Here is a 17,601-nt window from a genome sequence, read left to right as displayed (position 1 = left end):
GAAGATGAGATCAGTCTGTTAATGTTCCTACAGGGAGTCCGTCTGACCGTCTGCGCTGCTTGAAACAGAATCTATACTGAACGTCTTCTATTTATCTACGACCGGCGCTGTGCTTCCTGTTGCATTGTGGGACATCCTGAGCCTGTTACTGTCTCATAACAGAAACAGATATATTTATTATACACAAAATTCAGATTTTCTTTTCTCCAGTCTTTGTTTTTACATATTTAGGCCTTTGTTTAATTATTCAAATAATTATTCAAGGTTTTATTAGTTTTTAATTTTCAATTAGTTTTTATTTAATTTTAGTTTTGAATTTTCCATTTAATTTAATTTTAATTTAGTTTAGTTTTAGTTTTCAGAGTGTTTGCTAGTTTTCTTTTAGTTTCAGTTTTTATATATTAAGTTTTTATATTTTTAGTTTTCATTTTTATATGTTTCATTTTCATATATTTAATTTTTATATATTGAGTTTTAGTTTTTATATAATTTAGTTTTAGTTTTTATATTTTTAGTTTTTATATATTTAGTTTTAGTTTTTATATATTTAGTTTTTATATTTTTAGTTTTCAGTTTTGTATATTTAAATGTGCGGTTAAGTTTTGATTGTTAAAGATGAAATTTAAATTTTTATATATTTAGTTTCAGTATTTATAAATGTAGTTTTTATAATTTTAGTTTTAATTTTTATATATTTGGTGATCATCCACCACCAGGTGATCAGGTGATCCTCCTTCACCAGGTGATCAGGTGATCCTCCTCCACCAGGTGATCCTCCTTCACCAGGTGATCAGGTGATCCTCCTTCACCAGGTGATCAGAGCTCTCAGCAGTGCAGGTCACACTAACTTGACTAAGATGGCCACAGTCTGCTACCTGAGCACAAACTTTACTGTGTACAGGTGAGTAACTAAAACTGCCTTTTGGGTGAAAATAACATCTGATCTGGTGAAATAAAGTTACTGATTGTAAAGCTGAAGACTTTATGTTTTCAAAATGGTAAGACATGATGCATATCTTCTATGAATAGATCATCTTTTACCAGCAAATGGAACTGGTATTAAGTATTAAGTATTAAAGTATTAAAGTGGCAGATTTTTGAATGGAGTTTGGTGTGGAGGTTCATCTTGCAAAGAGAACTTTAAAAGAATAACACTGATGTAGTTGATGACTTTTAGGAGTGCTCAGATTTAGGTAGCAGGTGTGATTGACAACAAGCATGTTGGCATTAAAGTGGCAGATTTTTTAATGGGGTTTGGTGCATAGATGTTGTTGTGTATTCTTTACGTCTATCTGCCCTGAGCTTACCTGAGCAAGTGGTAGGTTCCAGTCAGGTGAGGCTGATGATGATGATGATGATGATGATGAAGAGCAGAGGCTGCAGGTTTTATCTGTGAATATTCTCATTTCTGTCTGGGTTCCTGTATTTCATTGATATCTAATAAACATCACATTGTTTTGCATGGACTCTGGTCTACGCTGCTTCTTTACTTTACGTCTTTGTCCTTAGATGAAGTAGAAGAATCCGGCTCATGGAAAATAATAAAAGATATTAAAATGTGTCTGTATTAAAACATTGATGGTCTAGATTATCTGTATTACCTGACAGTGTGTTCTTCTTCTCACAGAGTTAAATCATCACAGTGAGGTGGAGCTACAGAGACATCCAGAGGATCAACACGGGAACTGCAGGTCAGTTCAGCAACTCTTGGTTTCTATGAGTTTTATGCATATTGTGTTTAAGATATGTGAATAATTTCATACATTTGGGAAGTTAAATACCTCTAATTTCTTGTTTTAGTTTTTGTCCTAGAGCTCAACAGCATATTAAATTAAAAAAAAGTTATTTTTACATCAGCAGCATGGATGTAGGATATATTTCTGTAGAAGCTCCTTAACTGATTATTATTTACAATTAATTTGGCGCAATTTACACAAAACGCTTTGAAGAGTTTAATCATTATAGCATTAAAAATTAACATTATTAAATAGTGCATGAAAATATGAAATTTCTTCAAAAATTATACAAATAAAACGAGAAATAAATGTGCAAAAGTATTATCGTTAATGTTACCGGTGATAATTCCTTTTGAAAACATCACGTTATTTATTGAATATTCTGTATCACTCTATTCTTTCATACTTTATTTTTTCCCTTTTTTCAAGGTTGTTTTCATAAATGCAATTTACAGTTCGTAATTACAATAGTTTATAAACCAATTTTTTAAATAGTTGAGCTTAGAGACGAACACAATAAGTGCACTAGAGAAAACAACTTCAGCATATAAAATTAATAAAAATAATAATAATAAAAATAATACTAAAAAGAAAGAATAGAAATTAAAAAATAAAAATATTAATACAAAGAAAAAAGTAATAATAATAATAATAATAAATTGTATCTGTATCACTCTAAATATAGATAATACTGTGTAGTATAGAGTGACTTCACAATGCAGTAAATCCTACATTAATATTTTTTGAACCAATTTACTTTTTTTCTGCATCAAACAAAACGCTTCTATTTGTTTTACTTAAGACACCAAACCTTAGAGATTTAATGTACTGTAGTGTACTTTACAGTACTTTAATGTACTGTCGCGTTATGGTACAAAACACTGAACCACCAATAACAAAAACTCATTTGGCACATTAAATCAAATTATCTTCATAGTAATGAAGTAATGCTCATGTACTGTTACTTGCGTACACTGTAAAAAAAAAACTTTTTTTTTTTTTACAGTTTTTCTCAAGAAATTTTAAATTTTTTCCCTGTATTTCAAGATGACTAAAAAAATTTAAAAAATTGCAATAATTCTGTTTATTAAAATGTGTCATGTGTTTTAACAAAATAAATCTGTATAAATGGAATACACTAAATATATATTTTTTTAACATCTTTTGATTTGCTAATTTTAACAAAACTAACCATCAAAATAAAGTTTTCTTTTCTGATAAAAGTAGCAGGATTTTCTGTAATTTTACCAGAAAATACTTTTGTTATACCGATATATCACTGTCAAATACATAAAGAATACTGTTATTAATCTATTTATTGTGCATAATTGCAAGAAAATATATGCCTAAAGAAAGAAATATTGTGTCATACTATACTATGACGTTTTTTTACTTTTTTGACATGCTATACTATGAGTTATTATGTGATGTTGTTATGAGTTATAAGAAAAAGACTTTCTTAGTAATTAACTAATGCTCATGTACTTTTACGTTTTCTGATATTTTATACTTCTACTACATTTGAGAGGGAAATATTGTACTTTTAACGCCCCGTCATTTATCTGACAGCTATAGTTTTATACTACTTTAACATTTTACATAAAAAGGCACGATCCACTATTAAAATATGACTTCTGATGGATTACTTTTTATACTTTAAGTACAATTTGCTGATAATACTTCAGTACTTTCACCTAAGTAAGATTTGGAATGCAGGAAGTTTTATCTTGTGAAAATAAAACGTCTCTTATTTGTATATCAAAGTAATTCATATCAATGAAAATCTGACTTTATTGCTCAACTGTGTATGAGAACAAAATAAATACATTTACGTTTGACAAGAAATTGTCCACATCCTCAACCACAAACATGATTATCATCCTTTTAAAACTTTAAAAATGATTTTAATGTCCGTTACATCTGTCAGCTGAACTCAGATCAGAACTACAGTCATGTCAATCAAAGAAAAGTTAGTTTCTTGTGTTTGTAACTTCCTTTAAGTTCCTTTTCTTTGGTTTGTTTTTTCGAAACAAGCTCACCCCGGTGAAGAGTGATTTACTCAGAGTGGTTTCTGTTTGCAGGGTGAACAGAGTGACGGCTTCCGGCTGTGAAACACTGAAGCGGGCTGGATGAGAACAGAAAACTCTGTCAGGTAAGAAACTCTTTCTCATTTCAGATCGACTTTTATATTCTATATACTCTGACGTTTTTTCATTTTTTATGACTTTTTTTTCGACCTATTTATACTATGACTTTTTTATGACTTTTTTCGCCTTACTATACTATGACTTTTTTTTTACATAATATACTATGACTTTTTTTCAACACACTATTCTATGAATTTTTTATGACTTTTTTTCAACACACTATATTATTACTTATTTATGACTTTTTTTGACATACTATATTACTTATTTATGACTTTTTTTGACATACTATATGACTTTTTTGACATTTTTTTACATACTATACTATGACTTTTTTTCGACATACTATACTATGACTTTTTTATGACTTTTTTTGACATACTATATGACTTTTTTATGACTTTTTTTCAACATACTATACTATGATTTTTGACTTTTTTTCGACATACTATATTATAACTTTTTTATGACTTTTTTTCCGACATACTATACTATGATTTTTTTATTACTTTTTTTTCAACATACTATATGACTTTTATGACATTTTTTTACATACTATACTATGACTTTTTTTCAACACACTATAATATGAATTTTTTATGACTTTTTTTCAACACACTATACTATGAATTTTTATGACTTTTTCTTCGACATACTATACTATGAATTTTTTTTTTTACTTTCTTCGACAGACTATACTATGACATTTTTTTTCAACATCAATTTAAAAACAGTCAAGTAACAAAATCCATTCTTAAAAAATAACTTTTATTCAACACATTTTTAAATATCATGTGACAGTTTTTCAGACTATTCATAGAATCTAGACTCAGACAAAAGGTTTCTTTTCCAACCAAACAGTGTAGTTACACCAACATGTGGTATTAAATCTACCTAAGGTAGTTCCGGTCTCACTGCAGTAAAAAAGGCGGTGTAAGTTGTTAGCGAGCGTTATTTTTTTCAGGACGGCAACTCGGGCTCAATAACGTCTCTGAAGAGCTCTTTGAACGGAGCATCAATTATTCATCTTCTCCAACACAGACATACAGTCTCTGTGCTTCACACACTGTCCGTCAAATCTTTGTCCTGCTCCATCGCCTGTGTTAGTGTTTTTCACGAATGTATGTTTCCAGTGTATTATCTGTAAAGCTTAAAGACTGTTTATCATCTCTCCTCCTACTTAGGTTTGAAGCGAGCTGAAGGCGAAGGTGCAGTCTGCTGTTTTCCTGCGTCTCAGCAGAGAGTATTGCACAAACATCGAGTAAAGCAGGAAAAGTCCAGAGCAGCTGCTGGTCACCTGAACTCATCATCCATTAGGTCACAGCAGTTCTTGCAGCCATGCAGGCAGGCTGTTCTTTCCATCCTGGATGCTGACCAGAGCTATGAGGGTATGCAGTTTTATCGACTGAAGAGTTAAATCCCCCCTCAACTCTTCCAGAGTGAAGTCTTTGTTGTTTTCCTTTTCCAAAAGCTTTGAGAGTCGGGAGGAATCGTGCTGTCCTCTACTGCAGATCAGGGTTTCAAACACCAGGTGATGACGTTTCCTCACAATCAACTGGAGCTGCTGCTCTGCTGCCGAGCTGAAGTAGAAACACAAGAAGGTACAAATAAGAATTGGGAAAGTAAAATATCCTTAAAAAAGTCATGGTATAGTATAAAAAACTCATAGTACAGTATGCTGAAAAAAAGTGTCATAGTACAATACGTCGAAAAATAAAAGTCAGTATAGTATAAACAAGTCATGGTATAGTATGTGGAAAAAAAAAATGTCATGGTGTCAAAATATGTCGAAAACTAAAAAAAGTCATAGTACAGTACGTCGAAAAATAAAAAAGTCATATTAGTACGTTGAAAAAAAGAGTGATTGTAAAAAAAGTCATAGTATAGCATGTTGTAAAATAAAGTGTCATAGTACAATATGTCAAAAAAAGTTATATTACAGTATGTTGAAAAATAAGTGATAGTACAGTACGTCGAAAAAAAAAAGTCGTAGTCTAATATGTCGAAACAAGTCATAGTATAAAAAGTCATAGTACGTCGAAAAAAAAAAAGTCATAGTACAGTACGTCAGTAAGTTTCATAGTGTCAAAGTATGTTGAGAAAAAAGTCATAGTACAGTGTGTCGAAAAATAAGTCATCGTATAGTATGTCGAAAAATAAAGTGTCATAGTACAGTACATCGAAGAAAGAAAAGTCATAGTATAGTTTGTTGAAAAAAAAAAGTTTCTTAGTGTCAAAGTATGTCGAGAAAAAAAGTGATAGTAAAAAAAGAAAAGAGTGATAGTATAGTATGTCAAACAATTTCATACAGAGGGAGAGTGACTATATTCTCTGCTCAGGTAGACATTACTCTATATCTTTACATAGACAATAGTTGTCTGATGATACATAAATGTCATGAGTCATTAAAAAGTCATAAAGTGTATGAAAGTATTCATCTAGTTTTCTGTACTGTTAAAAGAAGAAGTCACAAAAATAAAGTTTTAACCTACAAATCCACAAAATCTTGTACGTTGACTCCGTGTTATATTTCAGTTTTTTTGGGAGTAATTGTCCTTTAATTGTCCTTGCCTCATTGTGTAATTACTTACTGACTGGAATAATCCAAATAAAGTATTTATAAGTACTTGTATACTTGTGTGTATTTGTACCTGTCAAGTCCCTGAAGCGCCTCTTAGCCTCGGCTCTCTCCTCAGAGTCGAAGTACCAGACTGTGATGGCGTACCTGGAACACAAACAACAACGCTGATATTAGTGGTTTTACTTTTCTATATTCATGGAGGAGAGACATTTAAATAAACATCATATTAGTCTCAATATAAGATGCTGTTTATTCCAGCGTTGAACTGTTGTTAGCGTAGTTACACCTTCACACCAGCAGAGGATGCCAGTGATCTGTAGATGAAGTGTTTCTGTTCTCACTGAGAAAATAAACTCACTCATTGAACTGAGACATTTTAAACTGAAACTCATTTAAATTATATTAACGTTTTTTTCAGTGTGTTTTTGTTTCTTCACTGAGAGCTGAAAACTTAAAACAGGATTTTATATTTTAAATGTTTAAACTAATAACAGACTGTCTTTAGGTTTATTTATGTTTCTAAACTCATAATAATAAAACACACTCCTGCTGTGTTGACTGATTGTCTAATTTATTGACTGACTGACTGATCGATTACTGATTGATTGATTGACAGATTGACTAACTGATTGATTGACTGACTGACTGGTTGATTGATTGACTGATTGATTAGTTGGTTGGTTACCTGGTGCCGTAGGAGGGCTGCACCTCGTGTGGGTTCCTGCGGTCGGACCAGAAGAAGAGCAGCCGGTCGAACAGCGGTTTGATGTCGGCCACGTAGGATTTCCCCTCCGGAAAGATCCTGAGGACGCCGCCGTGCTCCTGATGATCAACGACACAAACATCAGCTGGTTGGAACATTTAAAAAGAAACCTGGTGAATCAGTGTTGATGATGATGATGACTGATTATCTGGAGATAGAACTGAGCTTTCCTTTGCTGTGACCGGCGTGTGAGGATGAAGCATTGAGTCGTTCAATTTTACTCATTTAGCGACTGGCTAGTTAGCTAGCTACCGGGCTAATCACACCATGATACAGTTACAGAACAGAAAAAGCACCACATGGACCGCTGGACTTAGTCGACATTACTTCAACATCTAGCCAGACTTTACCGTTACCATGGTGATACCAACATCGTTATACTATTAGCTCACAAGACACAGATATAAACCAAATGTTTAAAATGATTACTGTACAATCATAATTATAAGTACATTTAGCTGATAATATTTACATACTTTCACTTCAGTAAGGTTTTTGCAGGATTTCTACTTGTAGTGGAGTATTTTCACAGTATGGTATTAGTACTTTTACTGCAGTAAAGCATCTGAGGACTTCTTCCACCACGTTATGAAGTCAAACTTTTCACATCAACATCATCACAATACCATAAACATTACTATTTCCTCGTCAAACAGGAATAAATCTGACTTATAACGGACGGCTTAAACAAAGAACGTATATCGCCAAGAAGTGAAACTCAATAGTTCGTTCCATCGCAACGTCAGCGCCTTGGACTGAACGCGACTACTGGAGGCCTATAAAACATCCGCCTACAAAGTGCTGTAAAAAAGTAAAACTCAATTATTTCTATTCTACTGAAATGGTCTGTGTTGAACAATAAAAATAATACAAATATAAGTGTTTTCAGTCCAAAATGGCGTCAGCGGTTGTTGTCAAAAAAACACCAGAGTTTCGTCTCTTTGCTTCTAGACTCTCTGATCGCTATCGATAAAAATGACTAATCGTAAAGAGATCAAAAGGTCAGAGGTCAAACAGAGAAGGACACAGTCCCTGAACGCACCTTGGCGCTCCAGTTCTTGTTGAGGTAGTAGGTGCAGGTGATGCGGCGCCCGTCGCTGTTCGGGTTGTCCACGTGTTTGACGTAACCCGTCCCGTTTCCCGGGTAACAAGCCACCATGGCCTAAAGACACACACAGAGAGAGAGAGAGAGAGAGAGAGAGAGAGAGAGAGAGAGAGAGAGAGAGAGAGAGAGAGAGAGAGAGAGAGAGAGAGAGAGAGAGAGAGAGAGAGAGAGAGAGAGAGAGAGAGAGAGAGAGAGAGAGAGAGAGAGAGAGAGAGAGAGAGAGCATAGACCTCAGTATCAGAACAATAATACAGGTTTATTTACAACTTTCATTCCAGTGAGACACGAACAGGAGTGACAGCCAGCGCATGGAGGGACAGATTAAGGGATTAAAACGTATCACAAGAGGAAGTAATGCAATATATTGCTTTATTGATATTTTGTTAATTATTAGTAACTACCTGTAGTTGTTTTTAAGTTATTTCAAAAATGATACATTTAAGCGTTTATACTGCGTCATGATTAGGAACAAAATTCCAGATGCTCTGGATATCGAATTTAACACCTTTAACTTGATATCTTACAATTAAACTTCACATATGACGAGGAGGACTAGCAGAGCCATCTCGTGAATTGGAAGAAAACTTTACTGATAGCAATAACAATATATATTATTTTATTTTATTTTTGCAAGACTCATCCTTCTCATCTTGAAGCTAAAAAAATGTCCATAACACTAATATTTATTTTTTAAACTGGTATTTCTGTCTTTTCTATTTGATAGTTTTGGGAATTATATGGAATTTTCTTTTACTGTTAAAACATTTTCATTTGAGAAGATTAACCCTCGTTAAAAAGACAAGTTCGTTAACAAAACAAGCTCCAACAACAACAACACTGATTCACACCAAACTGCATCATCTCTACATCTCCGTGACGTCGGCGTCGGCCACCACCTGACCCTGATGATCACACACAGATCGCACCCAACCCTCACGTCTAATGCTTAAATAAAGTCGGAATTTTATGTGTTATTTTCTTTTTTTCTCGTAAAGTTATTACTTTATTCTCGTAATATTAAGACTTTTTATCGTAATATTAAGACTTTTTTATCGTAAAGTTACGACTTTTTAATCGTAAAATTACGACTTTTTTCTCGTTAAGTTACGACTTTTTTCTCGTTAAGTTACGACTTTTTTCTCATTAAGATACGACTTGTTTTCTCATAAAGTTATGACTTTATTCTGGAAATCTCAGAAGTTTTTCCCCTCAATGTGGCCCTATGTTAAAGGTCACATATTATGCTCATTTCCAGGTTCATAGATGTATTTTAATGTTGCACTAGAACATGTTTACATGCTGCAATGTTCAAAAAACCCTTTATTCTTCTCATACTGCAGCCTGAGTCTGCCTGCCTCAGAGCCTAATTCAGCCTCTGTCTGAAAACCACTGATTCACAGCCTGTCTCCTCCCACTCTGCTCTGATTGGTCAGCGTTTTCTGTCAATCAAACTTCCTCAACAACAACAGCGTCACCCTCCCCCTCCCTCCCGGAGCAGCTCTCTCTCTCTCTCTCAGAGAGACGAGTGGAGAGAGAGGCAGCTAGAATAGAGCTTATAAACCACTTTAAAGTTTATAAACCAGAAACTTCACCCAGCGCACGTTACCGGAGGAATCTGATCAGAAATCGGCGACACATGATGAACATCTGCGGTCCAGATTCCAGGTTTTCCTGACGGTTTCTCTCAGGTAAATAATACTATTTATATCTCTGTTAGTTAACTCAGTGTTTACCTCATGCATCAACTCTGTAAACCGTAAACACACACTCTGTTTTACGTCTGTCTTTACAGATCCATCTGTGAGAAATGACCGACAGAATCATCCCAGCTGAGAGCAGACAGCTGAAAGCAGATGGGAGATACAGAGCTAACCCGTTAGCATGTAGCTAACCCGTTAGCATGTAGCTACATGCTAACGGGTTAGCTACATGCTACCGCTATGACACGGTGTGTAAACACAGCGACCATCAGGGTGGAAAATAGAAGATGTGAAACAGTAGTCAGTTCATTATTTCTGCTAAAAGATAAATGTATGGAAGATCAGAGTAATGGTATATTATTTACAGTAGTAGCTGTCTCTGCGTTACCATGACTACAGATCACCGGAGCTTAGCTTACCATAGTTTACCAGAGCTGAAGACTTTCTCCTGTACCATGTTAACATAACTAACAGGTGAGATGATTACAAATGCTGTGAATAATTAATATTGTCATCTGTCAACTCAAATAAAGTTTGACTGTGAAACAGAAATGTGTTGTGTTGCTTACAGTCACTATTTACTACCTGTAATCTGCTACATGCATGACATCAAATATATATAATATATAAATATCATCTGTTTAAACAGTGTAATTACATAAAGCCTTTGTGAAAGAACATGTTATATTTAGATGATGGGAGTACATGAAGCCTGTTCTGCTGGTTCTTGCAGACTTTGCTCAAGTTAGGTTGAGGAGGAGAGACAGTGACGCGCTGTGGGGCGGGGTCAGCTACTGAAGGTTCTCTCTGGTTCGACCAGGAAACCCTCACGTGACTTGCATTTCTCTAATGACGTCAGAAGAGAAGGAAAAAAAGCGATTTTTTTTTCTGCACTCATTTCCGGACAAACGGAGGAGGAGAAAAAGAGAGAGGATGGTCTTTTATGATACTATGGTGGCCTGTAGACACACTGGGGACAGATATTGATGTTTAAAAGACATGGAAAAGTGCATTTTGCATAATAGGTGACCTTTAAAACATTTTCATTTGAGAAGATTAACCCTCGTTAAAAAGACACGTTCGTTAACAAAACAAGCACCAACAACACCAACAACACTGATTCACACCAAACTGCATCATCTCCTACATCTCCGTGACGTCGGCGTCGGCCACCACCTGACCCTGATGATTACACACAGATCGCACACAACCCTCTTAAAAGTCTAATGCTTTTATTGTGACGTATGTACCTGATTAAATGCCGTTTTTATGTGTGTTCATAACACACCTCTGCACGCTCCATAATATCTCACATCCTGTTCCCTTCCTTTTCTTTATGATCATCAACACACACGCACCGCTTTATAAAGGAAGGTCACGGCGTAGATTAACCCTCATCAAACACACGGGTCCCTGAACGCAACATCAACAACACCTTTAGTGACCTCACTGACGTCAGCGTTTTCCACCTGACGACAACGACGACGACAAGCGCTGATAAAGAGCGCCCGATCTGCTCCAAAAACCACAAGCGGTCGCACTGGAAATCACGTACACACACACACCATCATCACCATCATCGCCATCATCGTCAGTCTCAGTCACGCAACTGAGCTGCGATGGAGTGAAACTATGTGGAGAAACACAGAGGAGAGCCGAGGGCGGAGAGGAAATGACACACTGAAAACACAACGCCTCCGAGAGCCGTTTTCAATTGAACTTTATCTTATCTTATCCTCCTAGTAGAGAGAAGGAGGGAGTGAGGGAGGGAGAGAGGGAGGGAGGGAGGGAAGGAGGGAGGGAGGGAGATAGGGAGGGAGGGATTGTGGGAGGGATTGTGGGAGTGTGCGGAGGTCCGTGCAGTTGTTTGGCAGGTTTCCAGCCTGCTGAAGGTTTAATGACGGAGCGTACGTGTGGAGCGTGAGGCTGAAGTCTGGATCCACTTCAACAGCATCAATCTCAACACGGTCACTCCCAAACTGCACTAAATGAGGCCAATAATAACAATAACACTAATATCTGAGTAGGGCTCGATTCAAATATTTAACCGCAAATGTATGTATATATTTATTATTATAAATCAGTTAACAACACAAAACAATAACAGATATTGATCCAGAAACCCTCACAGGTACTGCATTTAGCATAAAACAATATGCTCCCATCATAACATGTCAAACTGCAGCCCAACAGGCAACAACAGCTGTCAGTGTGTCAGTGTGCTGACTTGACTATGACTTGCCCCAAACTGCATGTGATTATCATAAAGTGTGCATGTCTGTAAAGGGGAGACTCGTGGGTACCCATAGAACCCATTTACATTCACTGATCTGGAGGTCAGAGGTCAAGGGACCCCTTTGAAAATGGACATGACAGTTTTCCCTCGCCAACATGTAGCGTAAGTTTGGAGCGTTATTTAACCTCCTTCATGACCAGCTAGTCTGACATGGTTGGGACCGATGGATTCATCAGGTTTTTAGTTTCATATGATACCAGTATCTTCACTCTAGCTTTAAAACTGAGGCGCTACAACCTCTGAAAGATTGTTTGCGTTAATATGGTAAAGAAATTAGTGGCGTTATAACGATTTGAGCTAATGCGTTATTGGGTTTATTTATTTATTATTTTATTTTACTTATTATAATTTACTTATTATAATTTATTTATTTAAATTTATTATTTTCATTTATTCAAATTTATATTATTTTTTTATTATTATTTTTATTATTATTATTATTATTATCTTCACTCTAGCTTTAAAACTGAGCCGCTACAACCTAAAAATCACAAGTTGCGTTAAATAATAATAATAATAAAAAATAATAAAAGATTAAAATTAAAAAAATTAACAAAACTTTTGGGTAAACTATGGTTTATGGTTTTGGAGCGAAGACAAAAACGTGTTATCCTGCTGATCTCTGCTGTTTATTTTCCTGCAGCGTCTCCAGATAACTGAGTGTGTGTTAGTTCCTATCGTAACGGGGTTGACCTGTTTTCTTAAGAAGTTCTATCTGATAACACACACACACTGATAAGAGCTCGCTGAACGCCGCTGTACGTGAAGACGGACGGATCTGCCGGGAATGTGTGTGTGAGGGAAGTAAGGATACTGTAAATCAGTGTGTGTGTGTGTATGTGTGTGTGTGTGTGTGTGTGTGTGTGAGAGAGAGGAGGAGTGAGTAACTGAATGTGTACGTGAGAATCATCACCGCTACATCTGGAGGAAGTATTCAGATCCTTTACTGCAGTAGAAGTACGAATACAACACTGTGAAAATACTCCACTACAAGTTAAAGTACTGCGGAGTCAGTAAAATGTTCCCTATCTGCAGCAATGCATCATGGTCTATAAGAAAACACTACATTCACAGTATCCCAGTACGCCATCAACACGTCTCCCTGTACCATTAATCAGCACGCCGCCGCGGCAGAGGACACCCAGAGGACACCCAGAGGACCTGAACTGGTCCAGTAGGTTTCCTGTCCTTCCCGGAGCGTGTTCTGGTTTCTAAAGCCTTGGCTCGGGGCCCAGAGAGGGTCGCTGGACGGCTGCCAAACGTGCCTTCACATCACAAAGGGACAATAGTAACACGAAGGGGCTCTCCAGTGACACCGCGGTCATTTCAACATGTTTCTGTATGAAGCTTCCGTCAACGTGGCTCCGAGTCCAAACTGACAGCAAATACATTGAGTATAATACAACAGCTCTTTTTTCAATAATACCCAGTGCAAATTATAATTTTGTAATCCTGTTTGCACTATGGCAGAGGAGGTATTGAGGAGGAAATTAATCTGTTTAGATTAAAACTAGGGTTGTCAATTGATTAAAATATTTAATCCTGATTAATCGCTAATTTTTTTATCTGTTCAAAATTAACCTTAAAGGGAGATTTGTCGAATATTTAATACTCTTATCAACATGGGAGTGGATAAATATGCTGCTCCAAGCTTTAGACCAGACCAGCATGGCGTCATCTCTGAGGCTGCGCTCCCTTTTGGGGGAAAGAAACTCGACGTGACAGGAGAGAAAATGATGAAAAGCTGCTGTATGTATAGCGGGTTAACCGAGGCTTTCACGCTGAGATCTGAGGCTCATACGATACGCAGCCCAGTCGCAAAGCAGTTCGTGAAATAGTCCCAAAATTTAATGCATTGGTTTGTGTACATAAACACAAATTTCTATTTTTTTTCGTGAGAGCAGCGAACGATGCGTAGAGAGGAGGTCGGGGTGGATGGGTGGGTCTAAAAACACCAGACTTTCACCAGGAGACCGCTGTTGGTGTGCAGTCTAAGACCTGCTCTATATATATATATATATATATATATAGAGTGTCTCGAGATAACTTCTGGTATGATTTGACGCTATACAAAAATAAATTGAATTGAATTGAATTGAATTGTTGGTGCTCCGTGTGAGGCACGAAGTCAACGTTGATTTATTTGAACTTAAGTTACGTCACTTCCAGAGTTATATTAACCCAAAAAAACCCGATCTATTCCTGAACCTAACTAAGTAGTTTTATTTTGAAAAAACTGGAGCGGAAATTGATGCGTGTTGTTAAAAGTCCTGCCGAGCAACACGAAAAAAAAAGTGAAATTCGTGTCATATTGATTAAATTTCGTGACTATTTCACAAACTGCCGTGAGACTGAGTTGCGATATGTGAATACTCACTGTCAGTGTGTTAAATCACTAAATGGCTAAATCTAGCATTATCTACACAGAATCTATTTTTTTTGCTTTATTAATAAGAAATTAAACAAACCTATAAAATATATTCACCAATAAATTAAAAAAACACATGTTGCTGAGTGGATCCCGCCATCCAGCCGCTGAAACAACCTTGCAGAGGAACTGAAAAAAATTATATTTTTAAACGTAAACTAAAAACCCATCTATTTAGTCTGGCTTTTATGTAGTGTTTTATAATATTTATTTTGAATAATTACTTTATTTATCATCATCATTATTGTGTTTTATTTTACTTCTATTTTATTTAATCAACATTTTATTGCTGGTCATTATCATCTCTTTTATTCTATTAAAATGTCATTATTTTAATACAATCTGCTTATATAGTTTTTTATATAGTTATATATAGTTATATCGTTTTTTATTTGTTATATGTATGTATATATATATATATATATACATACATACATACATATATATATATACACACACACACATATACATACACATATATATATATATATACATATATATATACATACATACATATATATATATACACACACACACATATATATATATATATACACACACATATACACATACATATATACATATATATATATATATATATACACATACAACAAATAAAAAACAATTAATAACAATATATTGCAAAATCAAAGGTTAAATGTAAAAAAAAAAGAAAAAAAAGAAACCACATGAAGTAGAGGAGTAAATAAAAGTCAGAGTGAGTTCCATCTGTTATGTGTTGTTGTTGTTGTTGTTGTTGTTGTTGTTGTTTCTCTCTCACCTTGGACCGGTCCCTGATGTTGTTCCCTCCCAGCCTCGCCCCGCAGAGTGTGATGATGTGGTCGATGCGGTGCAGCAGGTACCGGACCGCCTCTCCTCCTCTCTCTGATCCACTCAGCCAGCTGATCTGGTCCCCGCGGATGTTCCTCCGGTGGACGCCCGGTCCGGAGCCCGCCAGCCGGCCGTCCTGCAGCTCTCCGGACCGGTGCATCTCCTTCACCTGCTCCAGAACCGCGTCTCCGGCCAGATCACCCAGGAACCCGTCCACGTAGCAGAACCCGTGAGCCAGCAGAGCCGGAACCACCCGGTCCAACGCCAGAGACTCCAGGTCCGAGTCCGACACCTGCTCCATCAACGGCATCTTCAACAGACCGAGTTAAAGTTCCTACTGAGATCAATAACTGTGAAGTACTCTGACATACAGTACTGCAGTAGTACTTCTACAGGAGGAGTATTACTCTGACTGACTACAGTAATAATCACATTCTTCTACTAACTAACCTCCAGACCTCCAGACCTCCAGACCTCCAGACTGAAGCGCTCTGTCTGAACTCATGTTGTCACCGAGCTCTTATTCAGGATACACCGTCAAGTCAGGAAGTAAACAAACACTCTACTTCCGGTTACCATTTCAAAATAAACGCCTTACTGACTGGAATCAGCAACCAGAACAGATGAAAATTAAATTAATTAAATATAAAACATAAATATCTTATTTAGTGCTACAATAATAATAATAAAAAACATTAACCAATTGACTCAAAATATATATACATTTATTATATATTTTATAATATTATATTTTCATTTATTCTATTTTTGTTTTTTGTTTTTTGACTGTTGATTGCAGGACAACAGATTAAATAATACAATAATAATTCAAATAAATAACAAAAATAGCTCAATACTTAAATTTATTTAGTGATTCTACAGTATCTTATTTTGTGCCACAGTCAGATAAAAAAGATTAACCGATTGACAGAAAATGTATCTAAAACTAATTATTAATCATGAAAGTAATTTATCAATCATAAATACCAATCCTTCCTTCTGCTTTTATATCACTTGAAAAACTTGTAAAAAATGCAATTTGAAGATGTCATCGTTGGTCAGTATTTTGCACATTCCTGCACAAAACGTTACAGCACTCTTTTTAAAAACACATATTATACATTCTTTAAATAATATTTGTATTATACATTTAATTAGTCAGTATTTTGCAAAGTCCGGCAAAAAACTTTCCAGCCGTCTCTTTTTAAAAACGGATACATTGTACATTTTTTAAATCATATTTTATTATCAATTTACGTTTCTTGACTGTTGAGGTAATTTATCATCTTTTTTTATTTTGTGACACTTTATAGACTTAGCAATTGTTTAAATTAAGTAACAATTAAAACATGAATTGAGTGCACATCAGCACAGCAACATTGGAGAGTCAAGCTTTTATTTTGAAGACATACCTTTACACTTCCGGTCATAAATGCTGCTTTACAGAAGAGTTAAAGAGAGAAAAGAGAAAAAGTGAGACGTGCTGGATGTGATGTTCACCATGAGAGGGAGGAAGAGGAGGAGGAGGAGGAGGAGAAGAAGAGAGGAGGAGGAGGAGGAGGAATAAGAGGAGGAGGAGGAGGAGGAGGAGGAAGATGAGGAGGAGGAGGTGGAAGAGGACGAACTCCTCACTCTGTTTAGTTTTATTATAACCGATATTATTATTATTATTATACGAGATATTCTTTATAACAATGTCAAACATTTAATTTGATTTCTTGGCAAAAATAGTGGAAAATTACCATAATAATAATAATATAAATATAATGTAATAATGTAATTATTAAACACAGGAACACAAACTGTATATTATATATTATATTATATAATAATAATAATATAAATATAATGTAATAATGTAATTATTAAACACAGGAACACAAACTGTATATTATATATTATATTATATATTAAGAATATTATTCATCAATAAGTTAAACATGCTGTTGTTTTTAACTGATAAACTGTAAATAGAATAAAATCAGATGACGTCACTCCTCTCTGCTACGTGCCC

At 35.4% G+C, this 17,601-nt stretch overlaps 1 protein-coding gene and 1 long non-coding RNA gene across 2 annotated transcripts; one reads left to right on the top strand and one right to left on the bottom strand.

Moving 5' to 3' along the window:
- Positions 1-771: 771 nt before the first annotated feature.
- Positions 772-5,203, top strand: LOC141783446 (uncharacterized). The gene is made up of 4 exons (XR_012597274.1): positions 772-901; positions 1,628-1,691; positions 3,818-3,888; positions 5,068-5,203. It is a non-coding gene; the product is annotated as an uncharacterized LOC141783446 (long non-coding RNA).
- Positions 4,633-16,107, bottom strand: egln3 (egl-9 family hypoxia-inducible factor 3). The gene is made up of 5 exons (XM_074660754.1): positions 15,538-16,107; positions 8,270-8,389; positions 7,150-7,286; positions 6,535-6,608; positions 4,633-5,463 (listed from the first exon to the last, which is right to left on the bottom strand). The coding sequence occupies exons 1-5, from the start codon at positions 15,895-15,897 to the stop codon at positions 5,435-5,437; spliced, it is 720 nt and encodes a 239-aa protein (XP_074516855.1). The 5' UTR covers positions 15,898-16,107; the 3' UTR covers positions 4,633-5,434.
- Between the last annotated feature and the right edge of the window lie 1,494 nt (positions 16,108-17,601).

The sequence above is a fragment of the Sebastes fasciatus genome, chromosome 15, assembly GCF_043250625.1.
Source record: "Sebastes fasciatus isolate fSebFas1 chromosome 15, fSebFas1.pri, whole genome shotgun sequence".
In the NCBI taxonomy this organism is placed as follows: domain Eukaryota; kingdom Metazoa; phylum Chordata; class Actinopteri; order Perciformes; family Sebastidae; genus Sebastes; species Sebastes fasciatus.
The sequence above is the reverse complement of the archived record's forward strand: the minus strand, read 5'-3'. Positions and strand labels throughout refer to the sequence as shown.

Excerpts from the sequence above, each read along its gene's own strand:
- egln3 (XM_074660754.1), bottom strand. The coding sequence starts at position 15,897 with ATGCCGTTGATGGAGCAGGTGTCGGACTCGGACCTGGAGTCTCTGGCG. Across the intron at positions 7,287-8,269 it reads ACAAGAACTGGAGCGCCAAG|GAGCACGGCGGCGTCCTCAG; the intron begins GTGCGTTCAGGG and ends GTTGATCATCAG. Across the intron at positions 6,609-7,149 it reads CAGCCCTCCTACGGCACCAG|GTACGCCATCACAGTCTGGT; the intron begins GTAACCAACCAA and ends TTTGTGTTCCAG.